The sequence below is a fragment of the Lonchura striata genome, chromosome 3, assembly GCF_050655825.1.
Source record: "Lonchura striata isolate lonStrDom1 chromosome 3, ASM5065582v1, whole genome shotgun sequence".
In the NCBI taxonomy this organism is placed as follows: domain Eukaryota; kingdom Metazoa; phylum Chordata; class Aves; order Passeriformes; family Estrildidae; genus Lonchura; species Lonchura striata.
The window spans coordinates 43,687,938-43,704,227 of NC_140705.1; the positions used below are offsets into that span (position 1 = coordinate 43,687,938).

A 16,290-nucleotide genomic window follows, 5' to 3' on the forward strand; every position below is an offset into this window, starting at 1 on the left:
CTGAGCCCCTCGGCTGTACAGCTGTCTTTCTTGATTCATGTTTTTCACCTTAAATGAGGAGGGGCTGGGGGGCGGCCGCGGGAGGATGCGGAGCCCGCGGAGCCCGCGGTGCGGGCGGGCGGGCGCGCAGCCTTTTCCCGCACTTTGCACAAGTGCCTTGGGCGCGGGGCACACCTCAGGGTTAGCAGAAAACAACAACAAGATAATGGCCCCTAATGCGCACCTGGGCACGGATCACACGTGGGCCGCTCCCTTCCTGTGCGAGCGGCGGGGAGCCCGCCTGCCGCGGCGCGGCGCGGCTCGCTCCGCGGGGAGGGACCGACGCGTCCGGCGGTGGGCAGGGAGGGAGGCAGGCAGGGAATCGCCTTATTAAACGCATACAGCGGGGCGGGCGGCTCCACCGCCGCCCCGTCCATGCCCGCGGAGAGCCCGAGAGCGCCGCGCTCCCCGCGCTGCCGCTGCCGGCGGGCGATCCCCGCGCACAGCCCCGCGGAGCCCGGCATGGCGCGGCGCGGCCGCTTCCAGCGCCTCTTCGGCCGCAGCGAGTCGGAGGACTCGGAGCCCGAGGGGGCGGCCGCCGCCCCCCGCCGCCGCCCCTCCGCCGCCGCCGCGCCCAAGCGGCGCCCCGCGTTCCCCCACTGGCGCTCGAAGAAGAAGGAGCGGCATCCCCGGGAGGGCGGCGGTGCCGCGCCCGCATGGACCCCGCCGCCCGCCTCGCACCTCGAGTCCCCGGCTCCGCGGTAAGCGCGACACCCGAGCGGGCGGTGGGGCGGACTGGGGGCCGGACACGGCTGGAGGTCAGGGGTTTTTCCCTCGAGGAGGGAAGAGCGTGTTCCGCAGCCGCCTTCCCGTCCCGCGTTCGTCCCAGCCTGCCGGCGGAGCGGCGCCCGAGCCGTGTTGACAAACAGCAGCGCCCGTGTGAATAAGTAACAGTCAGCCTGTGCCCGGAGCAGGGGGAGGCTTCCTGGCCCAAACCAGCCTCCTACGGGCGGCTGGCGTGTGTGAATAGCTTTTACTCTTCTGCAGCAGTGGGCTTGTTCTGTGCTCGCGTTTTCTGGACGTAATAGAGGAGGAAAATGAAAGAGAAGAGCTTGACAACACTCTGCTACAGTGCTCCCCATAGCTGTTGCTCCCCAGTGTGGTCCAAGTCTCCCATGAATAATGACTATCTAGTGCATGCTGGCTTCTTCGGGACGCAGGTATTCCCCGGGGGATATTTAGAGCCTGTGGCCACGGCACAACGAACCTCAGCGAGACTGTGGGGTTGTCGAGCAGTAAAACCTCTGACGTGAAGGCAATTCACAGTAGTGTGTGATGAACTCGAGGCTAGGTCAGGAAAGGGTTTGATCAATACTTCTCAGATCTGAACATCACAAGCCGGGCAATGAGAAGCTGCTAGTGCTGCCTACGTTAAAAAGAAAATAAAAAAGTTGTAAGCTATTGATCCCTCAGGTGTTTGCTTCAAATTGAGAAATCTGTACGTTTCAGAAGGTGATTCTGTATGAAAATGTTAGTACTTGCTAAAAAATATACATCAGGTAGAAGTTAGAACTTGACTGTAATCTAATTATGTTTGTATTTGGTCTTGAAATGTATTATTGAAGACTTTGAACACCAAACTCTTTTATAAAAGGAAAAAAATGCTTACGTTTACATATTTTTAGGAAAAAGAAAATTAAGTCTGCTTTTCAGAACTTTTAAAACAGAAAATTATGTATTTCAGAATGCTATTGGTTGGCCAAGCTCAAGGTAATGCTGCAGGTGACCTCAACGAGGAGCAGATCCCTGTTTCACCTTCCAAAGGCCAGATAAAACAGAAGGGGATGGGATCACAGTGTAGCTCAGGGTGGAAGGGACCCCCAGACAAGGCTGACTCCGAGTTCAGATTCCAGTTGCTCAGGACTGTGTCCACCTGAACTTTGAAGTCTTCCAAGAAGAGAGAGTGCATAGCAACTTTGGCCAAGCTGTGTTACTACTACCTTGTGTGAAATAGTTTATTCTGGTAGAAGGCTGGAACATATTTCAATTCATTGCTTGTTCTGTGCCTGCCATGCACTACTGAAGAGCCCCGTGGCTCTTGGTGACCCTCTCATGCATACTAACAGGCAGGTGATGGACTCTCTCTGTGGTCATCTCTTCCCTAGGTTGAATCTGCTTCCCCAGCCACTCCTCAGGGGAAGATCTCCAGCCCCTCAGTATCTTGGGGCCCTGTGCTCTTTTTATCTATGTATTTTGTATTGAGGGGCTCAAAACTGAATAGAATATCTAGATGTGGGCAAATGAATGGTGGTGTAGAAGTGGCCTAAGTCTTTAATCTAGGTGTGGGTTCCTTTTTCTTCCATATACCAGGATGTTTTTACTGCATAAATTTGTTTTCAAGTTCTGTGCTTAAATTACAAGAGAAGTCTAATAATTGCAAGTCTCCTGAAAGGACAGGGTTGTAACTGCTGTTACAAAACACTGGGGGTTTTGGTCAGGGAACCAATCCTTCTGCTATTGATGGCAGGCTGGCTTGTGCTTCAGCACATGAAAGTGCATATGTCACCATCTTTAACTGCAGTTGGTCGTCTTCAGAGGGCACAAACTTCTCTTGTTTGTGTAGCTTTCTACCACCCTTTAAGCACCTTGCTTGAAAAAATGGAACGAGCTAAGCTTTTAGTATACAGCTAAAAAAACTAAATGCATTTTTAAAAATATGTTTAAGATTATGATAGCACTTCTCAAAAGACATGGTTTGAAGTATTTTATTTTTATTACATGCATGGTAGGCTGTAATGCTTGGTCTCAAGAGTACTGTATAAGACAGAGCGTCCTGTTAACAGGGATGACTTTGAAGATATGAAATGTTTAATTAGTGGCCATGGCTTTAGCTATGGTTTGGCATATGGCAAGCACGACAGCTGTCAGTTTGAAGACACTTATTTATATGGTACTCCACTTAAAAAAATTATCTCGTCATCAGCTGTTTTGCTTGTCTTATGTTATTTTTTCCTTGTTGTTAGTTATTTATCTGGAAGAGCAGTACCCAGCATGGCATAAAAAAAACCTTTGATAAAAACCAAACAAGCATCCCAGCTCCTTAAACTTGAAGTTGCAAGTGTACATTCTCCTATTGCTATGAAATTTGTGTTGTATTGCCTGCATTCATGGGTGTCAGAGCAACCAGATGAACTCCTCTAGTTACTTTTTCCACCAAAAGCTTGTAGAATCTCTTCCCCTCAGATAACAGCTACAAGTTTGAGCCTCTTAACAGAAGAAGGTGCAGTGAAAATAAAAAGGAATTACCGTTGTCACCATGCTGTAGATAACTGCATCATATTATGAAACCAATTTTTACTTGTCTCTTGGAGGTCATGTCCCTGTACAGCTGTTATGGTTTGGACTTTGAAGGATCCCCACCCAATGACAACTTCAAAAATGAAGAGAATGGCTTGGATTTGAGCTTTGTAGCAGGAAGTTGACTGCAGGAGGACAAAAAAGCCTGTTTATCTTTGTGTGTGTTTGTTTAGCAGTGATTCTCACAATGTATGCTACCCTATGAATCTGGAGTTTTTGTGTTTGATGGTCAAGACCAGACAAGTTACTTGGTCCAGTTATGAGTTGGCTACCATAAAAATGACAGTAGTTAGATTCTTGCCCAAGATGTGTCAGTGTAATCACTGTGAAATAGGAGGATGTTTTTGCTTCTTATTACTTCCTCAGTTTCAAGAAACACGGATATTTGATATTGAGCATGTTAGAAACACTAACACCAGCAACACTCCTTGTTTTTATTACTTTTCTCTCCCCTGATTAAATGAACTCAGCTCACCTTCATCAACATGCTAAATATGTGAAGGTAAAGAACTTGTGTGACTGTTATTCTACAGTGATTTGGCAAGGAAATAAAAAATATTAAGGGTTCATCAAGAGCATTAAAATAAGGAGAGGGAAACAGCATTAGGCTGCATCCAAGGAAAGTTAGGCTGTGGCATTATACCTTATCTTGGGGAGGAACATGCACATCTATGACATACGTGGAATGTGAAGGAGCATGTTTTTGGTGGAGAAAGTGTCAATGAGACCAAGATATCATATCTCTTCCCTACTTCCATGTTGTTATTCTAAGTTACTCTTTTGTGACTTCTGTGTTGGAAGAGGTGAAGGAGCTTCCCAGCCCATGTGTAACATCACAATTTGCAAAAAGATGAAGAACAAATGCTTCATCTGTGAGAAATAAAGTCTGTAACAACACGGACTGCTAGTAGCTCAACTGATTGACAAGAATAAAGTGTAGAAAACTGTTATACAGTTTGCTGTTTTGTAAAGTACAAACCCTCAATTCAATGTACTTTATATATATATACACTTCACATTTGTGCATTGTCTGGTTGAAAAAAAGGAAAAGGAAACATGCACCTGTGTTCTTTTGTAAGACTGAATATGGATTTCTGCAAGTGTTCCTAGTTGCACTTAGTGGGAGGTAGAAATGGAAAAGGGTAATTCAGTTTGATGTATAATTAGTAGTAATCTGTAAAATAAGCATAACACATTAGGAGAAAGACTTAGTATTTTAATTTTTTTATAGGGGAGTGAAGATCTTAAGATATCACAATCAAAGAATTAAAAGCAGAACTTTTTTTTCTGAGTTTTTTTCTGTACTATGATCTGATGAGGAAATTGATCCTTGGGAAAAATACATGTTTCTAGAAAGATACTAAGATAGGAGGGATGACATGCTAAAACATTTATTTGCTGTTTTTGTATTTTTAAGAAGTAAAAAATACTGTCCTGTGAAAGTGTAATAACATCTGTGCCATGAAAGTAGTAGTTTGTCTCTCCTGCATGAGTTTAGCATCAGCTGCTGATTCTGTGTTGCTGATTTCATGGGTTTGGTGGCTATGTAAATACCAGGGTGAAGAACACTCTTTTTCATTTTCTCCTTTTCAGAATCAAATGACAGTCTGAAAAATATGAACCAGTAAGACTGCTGATGCCTTCCTGTTCAGCCTGCTTGGATGTCAGGGTATGAAAGCTAGATCCTGGTAGAGAAGAGTGGCATCTCATTCCTGACTGCTATGGTGCACAAAAATTGCTGACTTTCTTTGCTCATGCTTTTCCACTTAAATTAGAAAAAAAATCTTAAAAAAATTATAAAGAAGTGAGTTAGTGGACTCATGCCATTCACAGTCAAAATTTTTTTTCCTTTTTTTTTTTTTTTTTTGGTATTTCTGGCTTTATTGGATGGTGATTTGATGAGATGGTGTACCTTACTGTATCCAGGTGAATCTGATCCATAGCTGTGCTGAGTTCCATTCAGGAGATAAGAGTTCTGTACTGAACATTTAAATGCCTGTTAAAACAAGGACTGTTGTGAAAAAACAGGTTCTATCCTACTCAAACTAGGTGCCAGTCTTGGCACCTTTGGTTTTTCTGTGTCAGGTCCACACTTGGAAATGGTGACAAATAAAAATAGAAGGGTGTTTTGGGAAATTACTATTATAAAATACCACTGTAGGAACCACCCAGGAAGGTGCACAAACAAAAAGTTCTTACTGAATACAGGTACATACAATTGACACTTAGTAATGCATGGAGTGCTAAAAACAATGTTAAATACTGAATGCATACCAGTTCAGTGAGTACCACGTGTCTGAATGAGAAAACAGCAGTTTTCAGTCTCTACTCTTTCTCAGCATATCTACCTCTTGTCTCTTACTTTTCTCCTTGTCTTTGTCCTACAACTCTGTCCCATCTTTCCCTCCCTCTCCATCCTCTCAAGATTTATACTGTGCAGTTTATGCTGCACACTCTAGTGGGTTCCTGCTTGCGTGGAACAAAGAGAAGAATGGCACTTTATTGTACCTGTGATGATCTCAGGGAAGAGGCAGGACAACATTTGTGGATAGAAATTAGTATGTTATAGGAAAGCTCAATGTAATTATTTTCATTTACTTCATATACAAGATGACATCCATATCCTCTAATCTGAGATATCTGCATCTGAAATAGTTCTTCACTTTATAATTGAGGAGGGCAAATAGTCATGTGTGGTGTGCAGTGCATCTCACTTTAAGGTGAGTGTCTAAACCAGGGTAAATGAATTGCATCTTAGAAGTACAAGTTTTGACTCATTAACTTTAAAAGCTGCCTGAAGCTTCCACATCTGAATTTGGGCATCTAAATTCCATCAATGTTACCCAATATGGGGGAGTCCATATGCTGAGTCCACAGTCTCCTACCTACATATAGGGAATGCTACGGTGCAAAGTCAAATTGTTGTGAGCTTCAAAAACTAGGTTCTGGTTTTTCATGTGCACCTTTAAGGAACCTTCTTTGTTCACAAGCAGTCTGGTTTGAGAGACTCATTTTTGCATAATTTCTGTTATTCAGTACATTCTGTTACTCATTTCATTGTGGTTAAGACTTTCCAAGTTTCTTTAGGGAACTGGGATTGATCCCTACTTCTGCATTTTCTTGGGATGGCTGGGAAAGCCATGAGAAACAAACTTTTCCCAGACGGCTTGGGAAAGAGAACAGGGGAAACAGGAGAAAAGGTAGAGGACACTACTACACCTATGGTCTGATTTGCAGCAGTTTAGCCAAAATAGTAATGCTTAGGAAAGTTAAATTCTGCTGGAAATATAATCCTGTGATAGGAAAGATGGGGAACTGTAAATACTAGGTGGTTCTTTCTTTACCAGCTTGCATTTAAAAATAGAATAAAAACATGAGGACCTGTTCTGTCAGCAGGGGTTCCTGTGCAAGGGGAAAAAAAGCCATTCTTCAACTTTCCAAACAGACAGAAGTCATCAGTGGTTTGCATGTGTGCAATGTATCTGATAGTGGTGTATCTTTGTATATATGACTCTTGTATTTGTCACACCAGCAAACTTTCTGCTGTACATCTTATCTTCACACGTGTTTGTTCATGCAGCCACATACTTTGGGCTCCCACAATCCATCATCAAATATTTCATCATTCGGTGCTCCCTTGAGACAAGAAGGGAAAGATAGGTAAAGACTGATCACTATACAAGATTGGCCTCCTTTAGTGCTCTCTGAAAAAAAAACAAACCCATAGTATTTATGTAAAGAAAATAAGAGACCATCTTTTGTATTATTCTGGAACCATGCTTGGAAATTACGAAATACAAATTTTTAAAAAATGTTAGTTGGATAAAATTTCTTTATGGTACCTGAATCCTTTATTCATTTAGAATTCACAGTTATAAAGTCAACCAAACTAAAATTTAGAAATCTTCTGAGCTATGAAAATTTGTAAAACAGACATGTTTGATGAATTCCCCAAATCCTGAGTTTCAGGTAGAGCCTAATGCCAGAAGCAAAACTACTTTATTTGTTGTCCCAAAATAGGTTATTTTATTCTGCATATGAGGGGCCAATTCACACACATAGTGAAGGTATTTGATTTATTTACAGTTCTGTGCAGAAAGGGGTGCTGGGTGTCAAACCCACAAAGCCAATGCTACTAAAACATTTCACTATACATTTTAGCAAACAGAAGGCTTAATTCATGGGGTGCAAGTTTCATAGTTCTTGTATTAATTAGTGTTCTATCTTCTATTAGTTAATGAGTCCCATGGTGTTTCTCTTCCTTTGGGCCGATGGGTTTTTGGGTCAATGATCTGTGAGTTGGTGGCTGGGACCTCCCCCTGCAGAATTACCTTTTACCCACTCACAGCTGGTTCAGCACAGTTGCTGGGTAAGGTTTATTAGTTTCTTCCTTATCTTGGGGATTCTACTCAATGTCCTTGTGGCCCATGAATTCTGCATTCCTTGTGTCTGCTGTCAGTGGTAAATCCTTCTCCCCAGCTTTGTTAACTTCCCTCTGGGTGTGAGATCACTGAAACCTGCCAGGCCCTAAAGCTTAGCAAGACAATTTTACCAACCAATTTGTCTTTCTAACAGCTGCACATGACTTAGAGCTTGTGGGCTGCTGTCTGTTTCAGACTAAATCTCCTTTCTTGTCAATTAGACTTGAAAATACTTGATCAACTATCAAGAAACCTTTCCCTAAGAAGGTTTTTATGTATTTAACGTTTTCCAGCATTTTGACAAAAGAAAATATAAAACTTCTAATAAGGATACCTTATTACAGTGCTCCTTGTACAGTTTAATCACACTGTAAGTACTCTAAGAAATATAGGCAGACAGATGGGCCCCTGTACATCCTTCGACCAGCTTTTTTATAGTTGGTCTTTCTTCTTTGTAAGCTACTTCTTTATTGTGTCCAGAGCATTTTGAACTGTTGCTGGTGCCACATCTGTAGTGCTGCTGTTGAGGCAAGGTTGTAGGTCAGGAATACTGTTTGATACCATTCAAATCCAGAAGGATCAGTGCCCAGGTTCACAGACTATAAACAGCCAAGCCGAAACATATGAGTTGCATAGCCTGAACCATTTTCCATTTGTTCCTTCTTTATGGTCAGGAGCAGGTGCCACCTGGGCTCTCTCAGGGCTCATGGAGAGTCATGTATATGACTTCTAATTAATGCTGGGAAAGTTGGAGAGAACCTCTAAAATCAGTGGGCTGGTGAGAAAAAGCTGCTTTTTAGGAAATGAGGAGGTTTTCTGTTTTTTCCTGGCAGAAGGCTAGCAGAATTTCTTATGCTGCAACTTGTACCCCTTCTCTCTCAGTCCTTTCCTGTGCACCTCCAATGACAGATTAGCTCCTGTTAAGCAGCTAGTTTCTATTCTTCCATGTGTTTCTTGTATTTCATATCCCAGCATCTCAGCATCTTGGTAGTCCTTCTCTATACCAAATACTTTTGTACACTTCTCATGTACAGGAGGTGTATGGGTAGCCCCCACTGCCAAGGGCATGCTGCTGATAATGCTTGATGGTAGAATGATATGAAGGCTAAGGCTTGCAGAGACTTGGCACTGAGAAGTGCAAGGTAATTCCAAGTGTCACTGTGAACCTGTGCATTTCTGGGGGAGTGCCTATAGTTTCTTGTTCTTTGACTTTCAGAAGGTTTTACTGATCTGTTTGATTTGGTTTCCATAATTTTAATTCCTTGAAAACCACCAGTGGGATATCATAGTGGGCATTCCACAATGGCCAGGGAGGCACTATGTGATTAGTGGTCCTGATATGTTTTCCTACCCTTGGCTGGGAATATTTAGTGAGTAACCGGTAATTCTTGTGATAAAGTATATATTTAGGATTTTGGTACAGTATAAACACATTTGGCATAAAATAAAACCATGTAATTATTAATAAGATCCTATAACATTATAGTGCCATCTCCATCTTCAAGGACAGTGTTTTGATGATTCACCCATGGTTATACTGTTTTACAGATGAAGTACAAATAATTCATTCTCCATGGTATAGAGAAGAGACCTGTAGATACATGCTGGAGCTTCCCTATTGTCCCCTGTTGAAGCATCTTTGTGACCCTTAGCTATGTGCAAAAGCTGAAGGAGTATGGGAGAAAATAGGGATGGAAATTATATCCATTTTACATTCTCTCTATTGGAAATGAAAAGGTTATGTTCTTTCTTTTTGAAGATCTGTGCACTTGGTGAAGAGGAAAAAATTGTTGAGTCTGGCAGGCTGCAATTAGGTCACCCTGAAGCATTATTTTTTCCAGGCTAAACAATCCCAATTCTTTCAGCATTTCCTCAGAGGAGAGGTTCTCCATTCCCCTCATCAACTTGGTGTCCCCTCTCTGGACTTGCTCCAACAGGTCAATGTCATTCCTGTGCTGGGAACCCCAGAGCTGGATGCAGCACTGCAGGTGGGATCTCAGTTCCCTGAGTTAGAAGTTGTCTAGGAGCAAGGTACCTTCTGTTTGGAAGAAACATAGCTGGGTTTAACTACCATTCACAAAAACAGCTTCATGCAATCATGTTCTGTGGAGAGGCAGATTGGTTATTTGGGCTGATGGATTGGTTTTTGCAGCACTGAGGATAAACCCACATAGTCAGCCTGGAAGGATGAATGTGCAGACACAGCACCCAGCTAACACAGTGACTTGGCTTGTAAACTACAGCTGCTTTTTGCCTGGCTGATTTGGACTTGGACACATTAAACACAGACATCTGCCTCACCCCACCTTGTAGATGTATTCTGAGTTAACTTTGTAAGATTTTTCTGATTTGTGGCTGGATTCCTTAATTTATTCAGTGGGAGGTACCCTTGTCTGTTTTCAGTTTAGGCAGTAAGAGATCTTTTTCTCACACCTTTTGTCTGTGCTGTTAGTTTACTGAGTAATCTCTCCCAGGCTGTGGTGGCTTGGGTTTTGTGTTTATCAAATGTCTAGAATAGTGGAGTCTCATTCTGACTATGCAAATAGTAAATAACAGCACAAAAGACCGAAAAAAAAGTTGGCATCTTTCAAAAGCTCTGAATGAGTACCTATGATTTGCAATTTCAGAGCGGAACTTATCAGGCTTTTTAGTCCTTGTGTAATTTAATGGGTGTGTGTGAGGTGAAGAATTAAAAGAGAGGCTGAGAGGCCTATGAACATTCCACAGGGGAGTATTTTAAATACAATCTATGTGACAGTCCTGCAGGTAATGAGTGTACTCACGTGGAATAGACTCCCTGGTTCCTGATGAACAGCTCAATGCCCATTCCTGTCACGTTTCCTGTCAGAAATTGAGTGTAGCCAGATCTTTTCTGTATTTGGGCTGAAACATCCTGATATTTTCAGGAAAATGCCTGTATTTAAAGTTCTAACAAACCTGAATTATGGAGGTTTCTGTGCTCTCTGATGGATGAGTAGAAATGCAAAGGCAACCAGAGGTGTACTATTACTCATATGAGTCTGTCTCACTGTTAGCACTATCTTAGGCCATGTATCTATGGCTTGGAGCAACTGGTAATTGAACTAACCAGTTCTTCAATAAGATCTAGATGATATCATCTTCTCTTGGGACAAGTAGAAAACTTTACTTTATAGCCTTTGAGTTAAGGTAAAGTTAGTCATTTTAACACAGGATTTTCAGTGTTCCGTATGAAATAAATTTATGGGTAAGTTAGATTCTGTGGGAGAGACCAATATGAAAGGACAAAAATCAGTCTAAATACAACAGTACTGTCTACTGGTTCATTGTAGTTAATAAATCAAACAAAAAAAATTAAAATTAGCATAAAAATTGAAGTCTAAATGCAACTTTTTCTGTTAAGGTAACGAGTTTCTCATCTTGACTTTCAACAACTATTAGCGCAAACATACTATCTTTGCATCAAAGGCTAGTTTAGAAGATGCTTTAATTTTTATAAACTGAAGTTCAAAACAAAAAGGAGTCTTATCCCAAAAACATGTGTGGCAGGGTGCTAGAAATATCTTACAAAGAAATAAAAAATTAGAAGATCAGCATATACTTCATAATGTAAGTTTTTATCAGAAGTAAATCTAGTCAGATGATAAATTAGTCTGTTTTGTTATGTGAAAAGTCTCCATTTTCCCCCCCTGGTAGTACTAACCACAGTGTAGTAGTGTGACTTTAATACAAAAGTATGATCAAAAAGTGACCTCAAGTATAAACATTGTGAAACAGTGTTGTACTTTAGAACTGACTATTTTTATGAACCCTCTGCATCCTAAATGAACCTAGATTTAATGGACTTGTATCTCTTGTCTCCCCACTGCAGAATACAGTGCTCAGAAGCTGTGTGTGAGCCTGGCAGGAGCTGCTGGCACTGGAAGAATGTCCCACTAGCTGCCAAACCAGTGGGGCAGCACTGGAGGCAGTAATAATAGTTCAGGGCTCACCCAGAGGTATTCGAGGGAGGATTGCAGCTTACAGGGATGCTTGCTTTGGCTCCCGGGGAGGAACCGAACAGGAAGTGTCCAACAAAATCTTGGCAACTTTAAATTCTCAATTTCTGTGTCTACATGTGCTCTAGCAAGTTCAAATATTGAGCAGAGTATTTTTGATGACATGTAGTGTTGCCTGATGTAATCAAGATTTTTGTGATGAGTATTTATGTTTAAATATTCTGTCAAATAGCTTCTAAAAGTACAAAATATAGTTAGGCCATGGGAGATACTTAACTACTGTTAGGTATTTGAATCACTTCTCACTGTTGGATGCCTATTTACTTCATCTGATTCATCTTCAAATATTTATTTGTCAGTTGTTTTCCTTGGAGTCATTTTAATTATTTTTTAAAATTATTTTGCTAAATAGAATAATGATTTCTTAATATCACTGCCGTTGTGATTAACTTGCCATATGCTACAGTTTAGTTTTGCTTGGTTTTAAAAGAAAAAAAAAAAAGGTCTGTATACCTGTTTGGGCATGTCTAATCTCTTCTAAATTATATCTGAGTTACTTGACAACCTTTGGCATATTTCCTTGTGTAATTCTTCTGAACAGTGCTTTCCCCCTCCCTGCTTTTTTTCTGTAGTAGTGCTTCTCCTGCATCCAGCTTAAAGTCCTTTATGCTCTGAAGACTCCACATGTTGATAATTGGTTAAGGTTTGTCAAAGCCCTGAAGTCCTCTGTTCCCACAGACTTTATTATGTTCCATGGAGTTTTATCTCACCCAGTAATGGACTGGAAAAGCTTTTCCAGTTAAGTGGAACTCCCCAGGTTATGGTGGGACAGCTGCCAAAGCAATGTGCTATTGTGTATTCATTTCTTCCCACGGGGAGATGTATCATTTCTGACTTTGTTTCACATGAAATAGCAGTTAACAAGAGTTTACAATTAATTTCCTGGTCGAGACTCTGCAACCAAGACAGGAGGATTTCTCTCTCTTTAGTAATGCTACTTAATTTTTTCCAACATGCAAATCCCCCAGTTCTTTTTTTTTGACATAATATTCCCCAGACTACCTACCCACCACCTGATCTTTTTCTCTCATAATTCTGAAATATATTTTTATTTACTTCCAGAGGACTCTCTGATATACAGGCTGTATTGCAACATAGATGTGTAGAGTAAATTCTATATAAATTAAAAAATATAAATTCATTTTCTATACAAGACATAATAATTGTTTTCATTCTAAGGTGTGCATTTTAATTTACTGAGGTTTTTTTACTAGCAGGATGTCCATTACATGTGCAAATGATTATAAATAAATTTTGCTGCTGATGACAAATTAAGTGTTCATGTCATCTGATGAAGCAAGTGTGAGCAGCCAAGTGTTGGCAGCAGCAGGCCATGATGTGTGTGGGATACACATGCTTCCTTTTTTTTTACTTTCAAAAGAAATCGGAGTGCTTCTCCAGGGGTAGATTTTGTTAGTTTCTGCTTTTCTTTCCTTTTTTTTTTTCCCCCCTCAGTGTATGTAATATTCCATCTACTGTTCGAGTAATTTTTACTTGTGAAAGGACTTCTGAACTCCTCTTTCAGGTAACATCGTACTCTGTTTGTGAGAAGAACACATTCATTTGCCTTTACCTCTCTAATCACATTAATAATGTCAGGGGAAACAGCTGTGAAATAAAGGCTATTGAGAGTTAAGCTCATGAAAATAAATACTGTCTAACTGGATACTGAAATGTGGACAGACTTGATTTAGCATTTTTTATGTCTTCCCTGGATTGCCCTCTCTTGCCTCTATTTTCCTTGTAATTTTAGCCTGTGAATACAAAAACTTGGAGTCTTTTGAGCATGCCATTTTCTGAACTTTAGTGTCAGTTTTTTACAGGAGATGTTAGAACTTGGTAAAAAATAGAGAAATTACTACTATAACAACTCAACAAGGGTTTTGCAGAACCTTTCTCTGCATGTATATTTTAAATAGTCTGTTTTGCTTTTGAGCAGTGTTCCTCATTTCAGGTTTGGGGATGCATGTGTTTGTGGTTACTGTGCTCAAACATAAGGACTTTCTAATCTAGCAATATCCACAAGATCAACAGATTTGCTGCTGCCACTTGTTGTGCTTCCTCTCAGAACACAGGGCCAGACTTCTTCCCATGTTTCAAATGCTCCTCAGCCTGAGTGCAAGTTTCTTGTTCTTATGGAGCTTTTAACTTCAGCTTCCAATACTGTTAACAAGCTGGGGTTCATTGATTTAGGTCCCTTGTCACCGAGTTCACAAAGCTGAAGAAGGACACATGAACAAACAAGGCAGTGGTTGGAGGCATCTGGAGGAGTAGCGAGCACCTCCCAAAACTGTGAGCATGAATATTTTCCACTGGTGCTCATGCAGCTTTGGATGTTGGTGACCTGCTTCCAAAGTGCCTGGGTGAGGAACAGGTGCTGTGGCACTGCCAGTGCCTTCTGCATCTCTCCCAGGGTCAAATCACAATCAAGGGAGAATAAGGAACCAATTTGAGCCCTACCCTCCCTGTGGTATCTTATTATGTAATCCTTATTATCACTGTGGTGTCCAGTACCATTGCTGGCACAAGTCAGGATGCCAGGCTATATTTGGCAGAGAAGCCAGGGTATGTGAGCAGCAAGCAGCACTGACTAATGCTCCAGCACTTGAAATAGTGTTGCTGATGCCATTCAGTTCCTGTCATGACCCTGCTGCCTTTGGCCCCGAAGTTACCTCTATGCAGAGGAAGGGCGTTGCCTTTTTTTATGACTCCTCTCCAAATGCAGGAATTTAGGAGGATGTGATGAGTGTGAATATTCTCAGTCTTTGGCAATATGAGTACATCCTGGAAAGAAAAGATGGTTTCTGAGATGGTCTAGAGATGTAAGGCATTTGTGAGAGGACGGGCTGGCCCAATTAGAGACTCTTCAGCCCTACATCCACCCAGGAGGAGTCCCTTTGGCAAGAAAATGTTTGGAAGACAGTAATTGAGTTCTCAGGTGTTAGACATCCTATTTCCAGCTCATCCTCTAAGTGATTGTAGATGAGCAAGCACTCCACAGAAGATTTCAGAGTTAAGGTCTAAGATGTGATGAACTGGCACCATGCCACCAAATCAAACAGCCTGTTGGTGGTCCAGCAGACAGCCTTGGGAACAAGCTCTGTGCCTATAAACAAGTGTCCTCTAGGTGATGGATTTGCTGAACTGACCTAGGCTGCTGGGGAAGTAGCACCTCCAGCATGGTCAGAAACTGTATTTATCTTATTTAGGTGGTCCAAAGGACAGTTTTACAGTTCTACATTTGTGAAATACTACATGTTTTATGAGGGCATCCAGATTTGATGGTGTATTCAGCAAAACACTCCTTGACGTCTTCCTTTCCCTTCCCACTTCTGAGTTAACTGATTATTTCTTTGTTATTATTCATGTGTGTGCCTGTGAACAACCACAAATAGAGGAATGGAATTTTTTTAATGTGTCTCTTAGCTTTCCTGAAGATATGTAGTGCATAGGCACCTTCTGCAAACACTTGCTCTACACATGTGGCAGACTAGGGTCACATTGCTCATGAGAACTGAAGTTCTGGGTGTGTTTTCTCCTTTATGACATCAATGCAAAGAAAATTAAGCTACATATGAAGAATATCAAATGCATAGGTACTGCTACAAAAAGCTTATCAAATATGTATGCTTCTACTGGAGTGTATTTATGGGTAGTACTGATTTAACTCTGGTATCTTTTTTTTTTTTTTTCTGTTTAAAACAGTAACTCAGGATTAAATTAAAACATTTTTGCTTTAAATGAAAGAAATAGTCCAGCACAATGGCATAGTGAAGTAAAACCAGAGCTGTGGACATTTTTGTGTGATAACAGAAAAATAGTATAAATTTCATAAATAGGCCTTGGAATATATGTAATCTCCTGAGAACATCTTATTGTGGAGGAATCCCAATCCCAGCCCCATGAGAAGGATTTTACTTGGTGATGGGTTGACCTTGGTCATCAATGAAGCACTCGCGTACTTAGCTCATTCCTCCCTGTCAGTGGGACGGGGAAGAGAATTGGAAGAACAAAAGCAAGAAAAAACTCATGGGTCAAAATAAGGATATCTTAATAAGCAAAGGAGAAGAAAACCAATCCAAATTAATGCACAGTCCCTCAGTAATTCCACCAGCAGACCAGTGCCCAGCCAGTGTCTGAGCAACAGCTACTTTGGAAAAACATCACAAAAACAGAGTTTGTATTGCTGAGAATGATGCTATGTGGTGTGGAATATCCATCCCTTTGATCAGTTTGGGTCAGCTGTTCCCTCCCAGCCCACTTGCTGGGGAGAGTGTATGTGAAATTGATAAACCCTTGGTGTTGTACAAGTGCCATTCAGCAGTGGCTGAAATGTTGATGTGGTGGGGTTTTTTTGTTTGTTTGTTTTGATCTAAAATAGAGCACCATATGAGATGCTATGAAGAAGATTAACTCCAGTCCAGCCAGACCCTGTGCACACCCTTAGGTGCTTATTCATAATTAGTGATTTGTTGCTCACTTGTTATTAAAGAAAT

At 41.4% G+C, this 16,290-nt stretch overlaps 1 protein-coding gene across 2 annotated transcripts in view; it reads left to right on the forward strand.

Moving 5' to 3' along the window:
* Positions 1-399: 399 nt before the first annotated feature.
* Positions 400-16,290, forward strand: part of CRYBG1 (crystallin beta-gamma domain containing 1) — a 95,809-nt gene continuing 79,918 nt past the window's right edge. For both annotated transcript variants that reach the window (XR_014954245.1, XM_085576478.1), the window contains exon 1: positions 400-740. Coding sequence is in view for 1 of the 2 variants with exons in the window: in XM_085576478.1 (XP_085432604.1) it covers positions 415-740 (326 nt within the window). In the remaining variant the exon portion in view is untranslated. The remainder of the gene's footprint in view (positions 741-16,290) is intronic.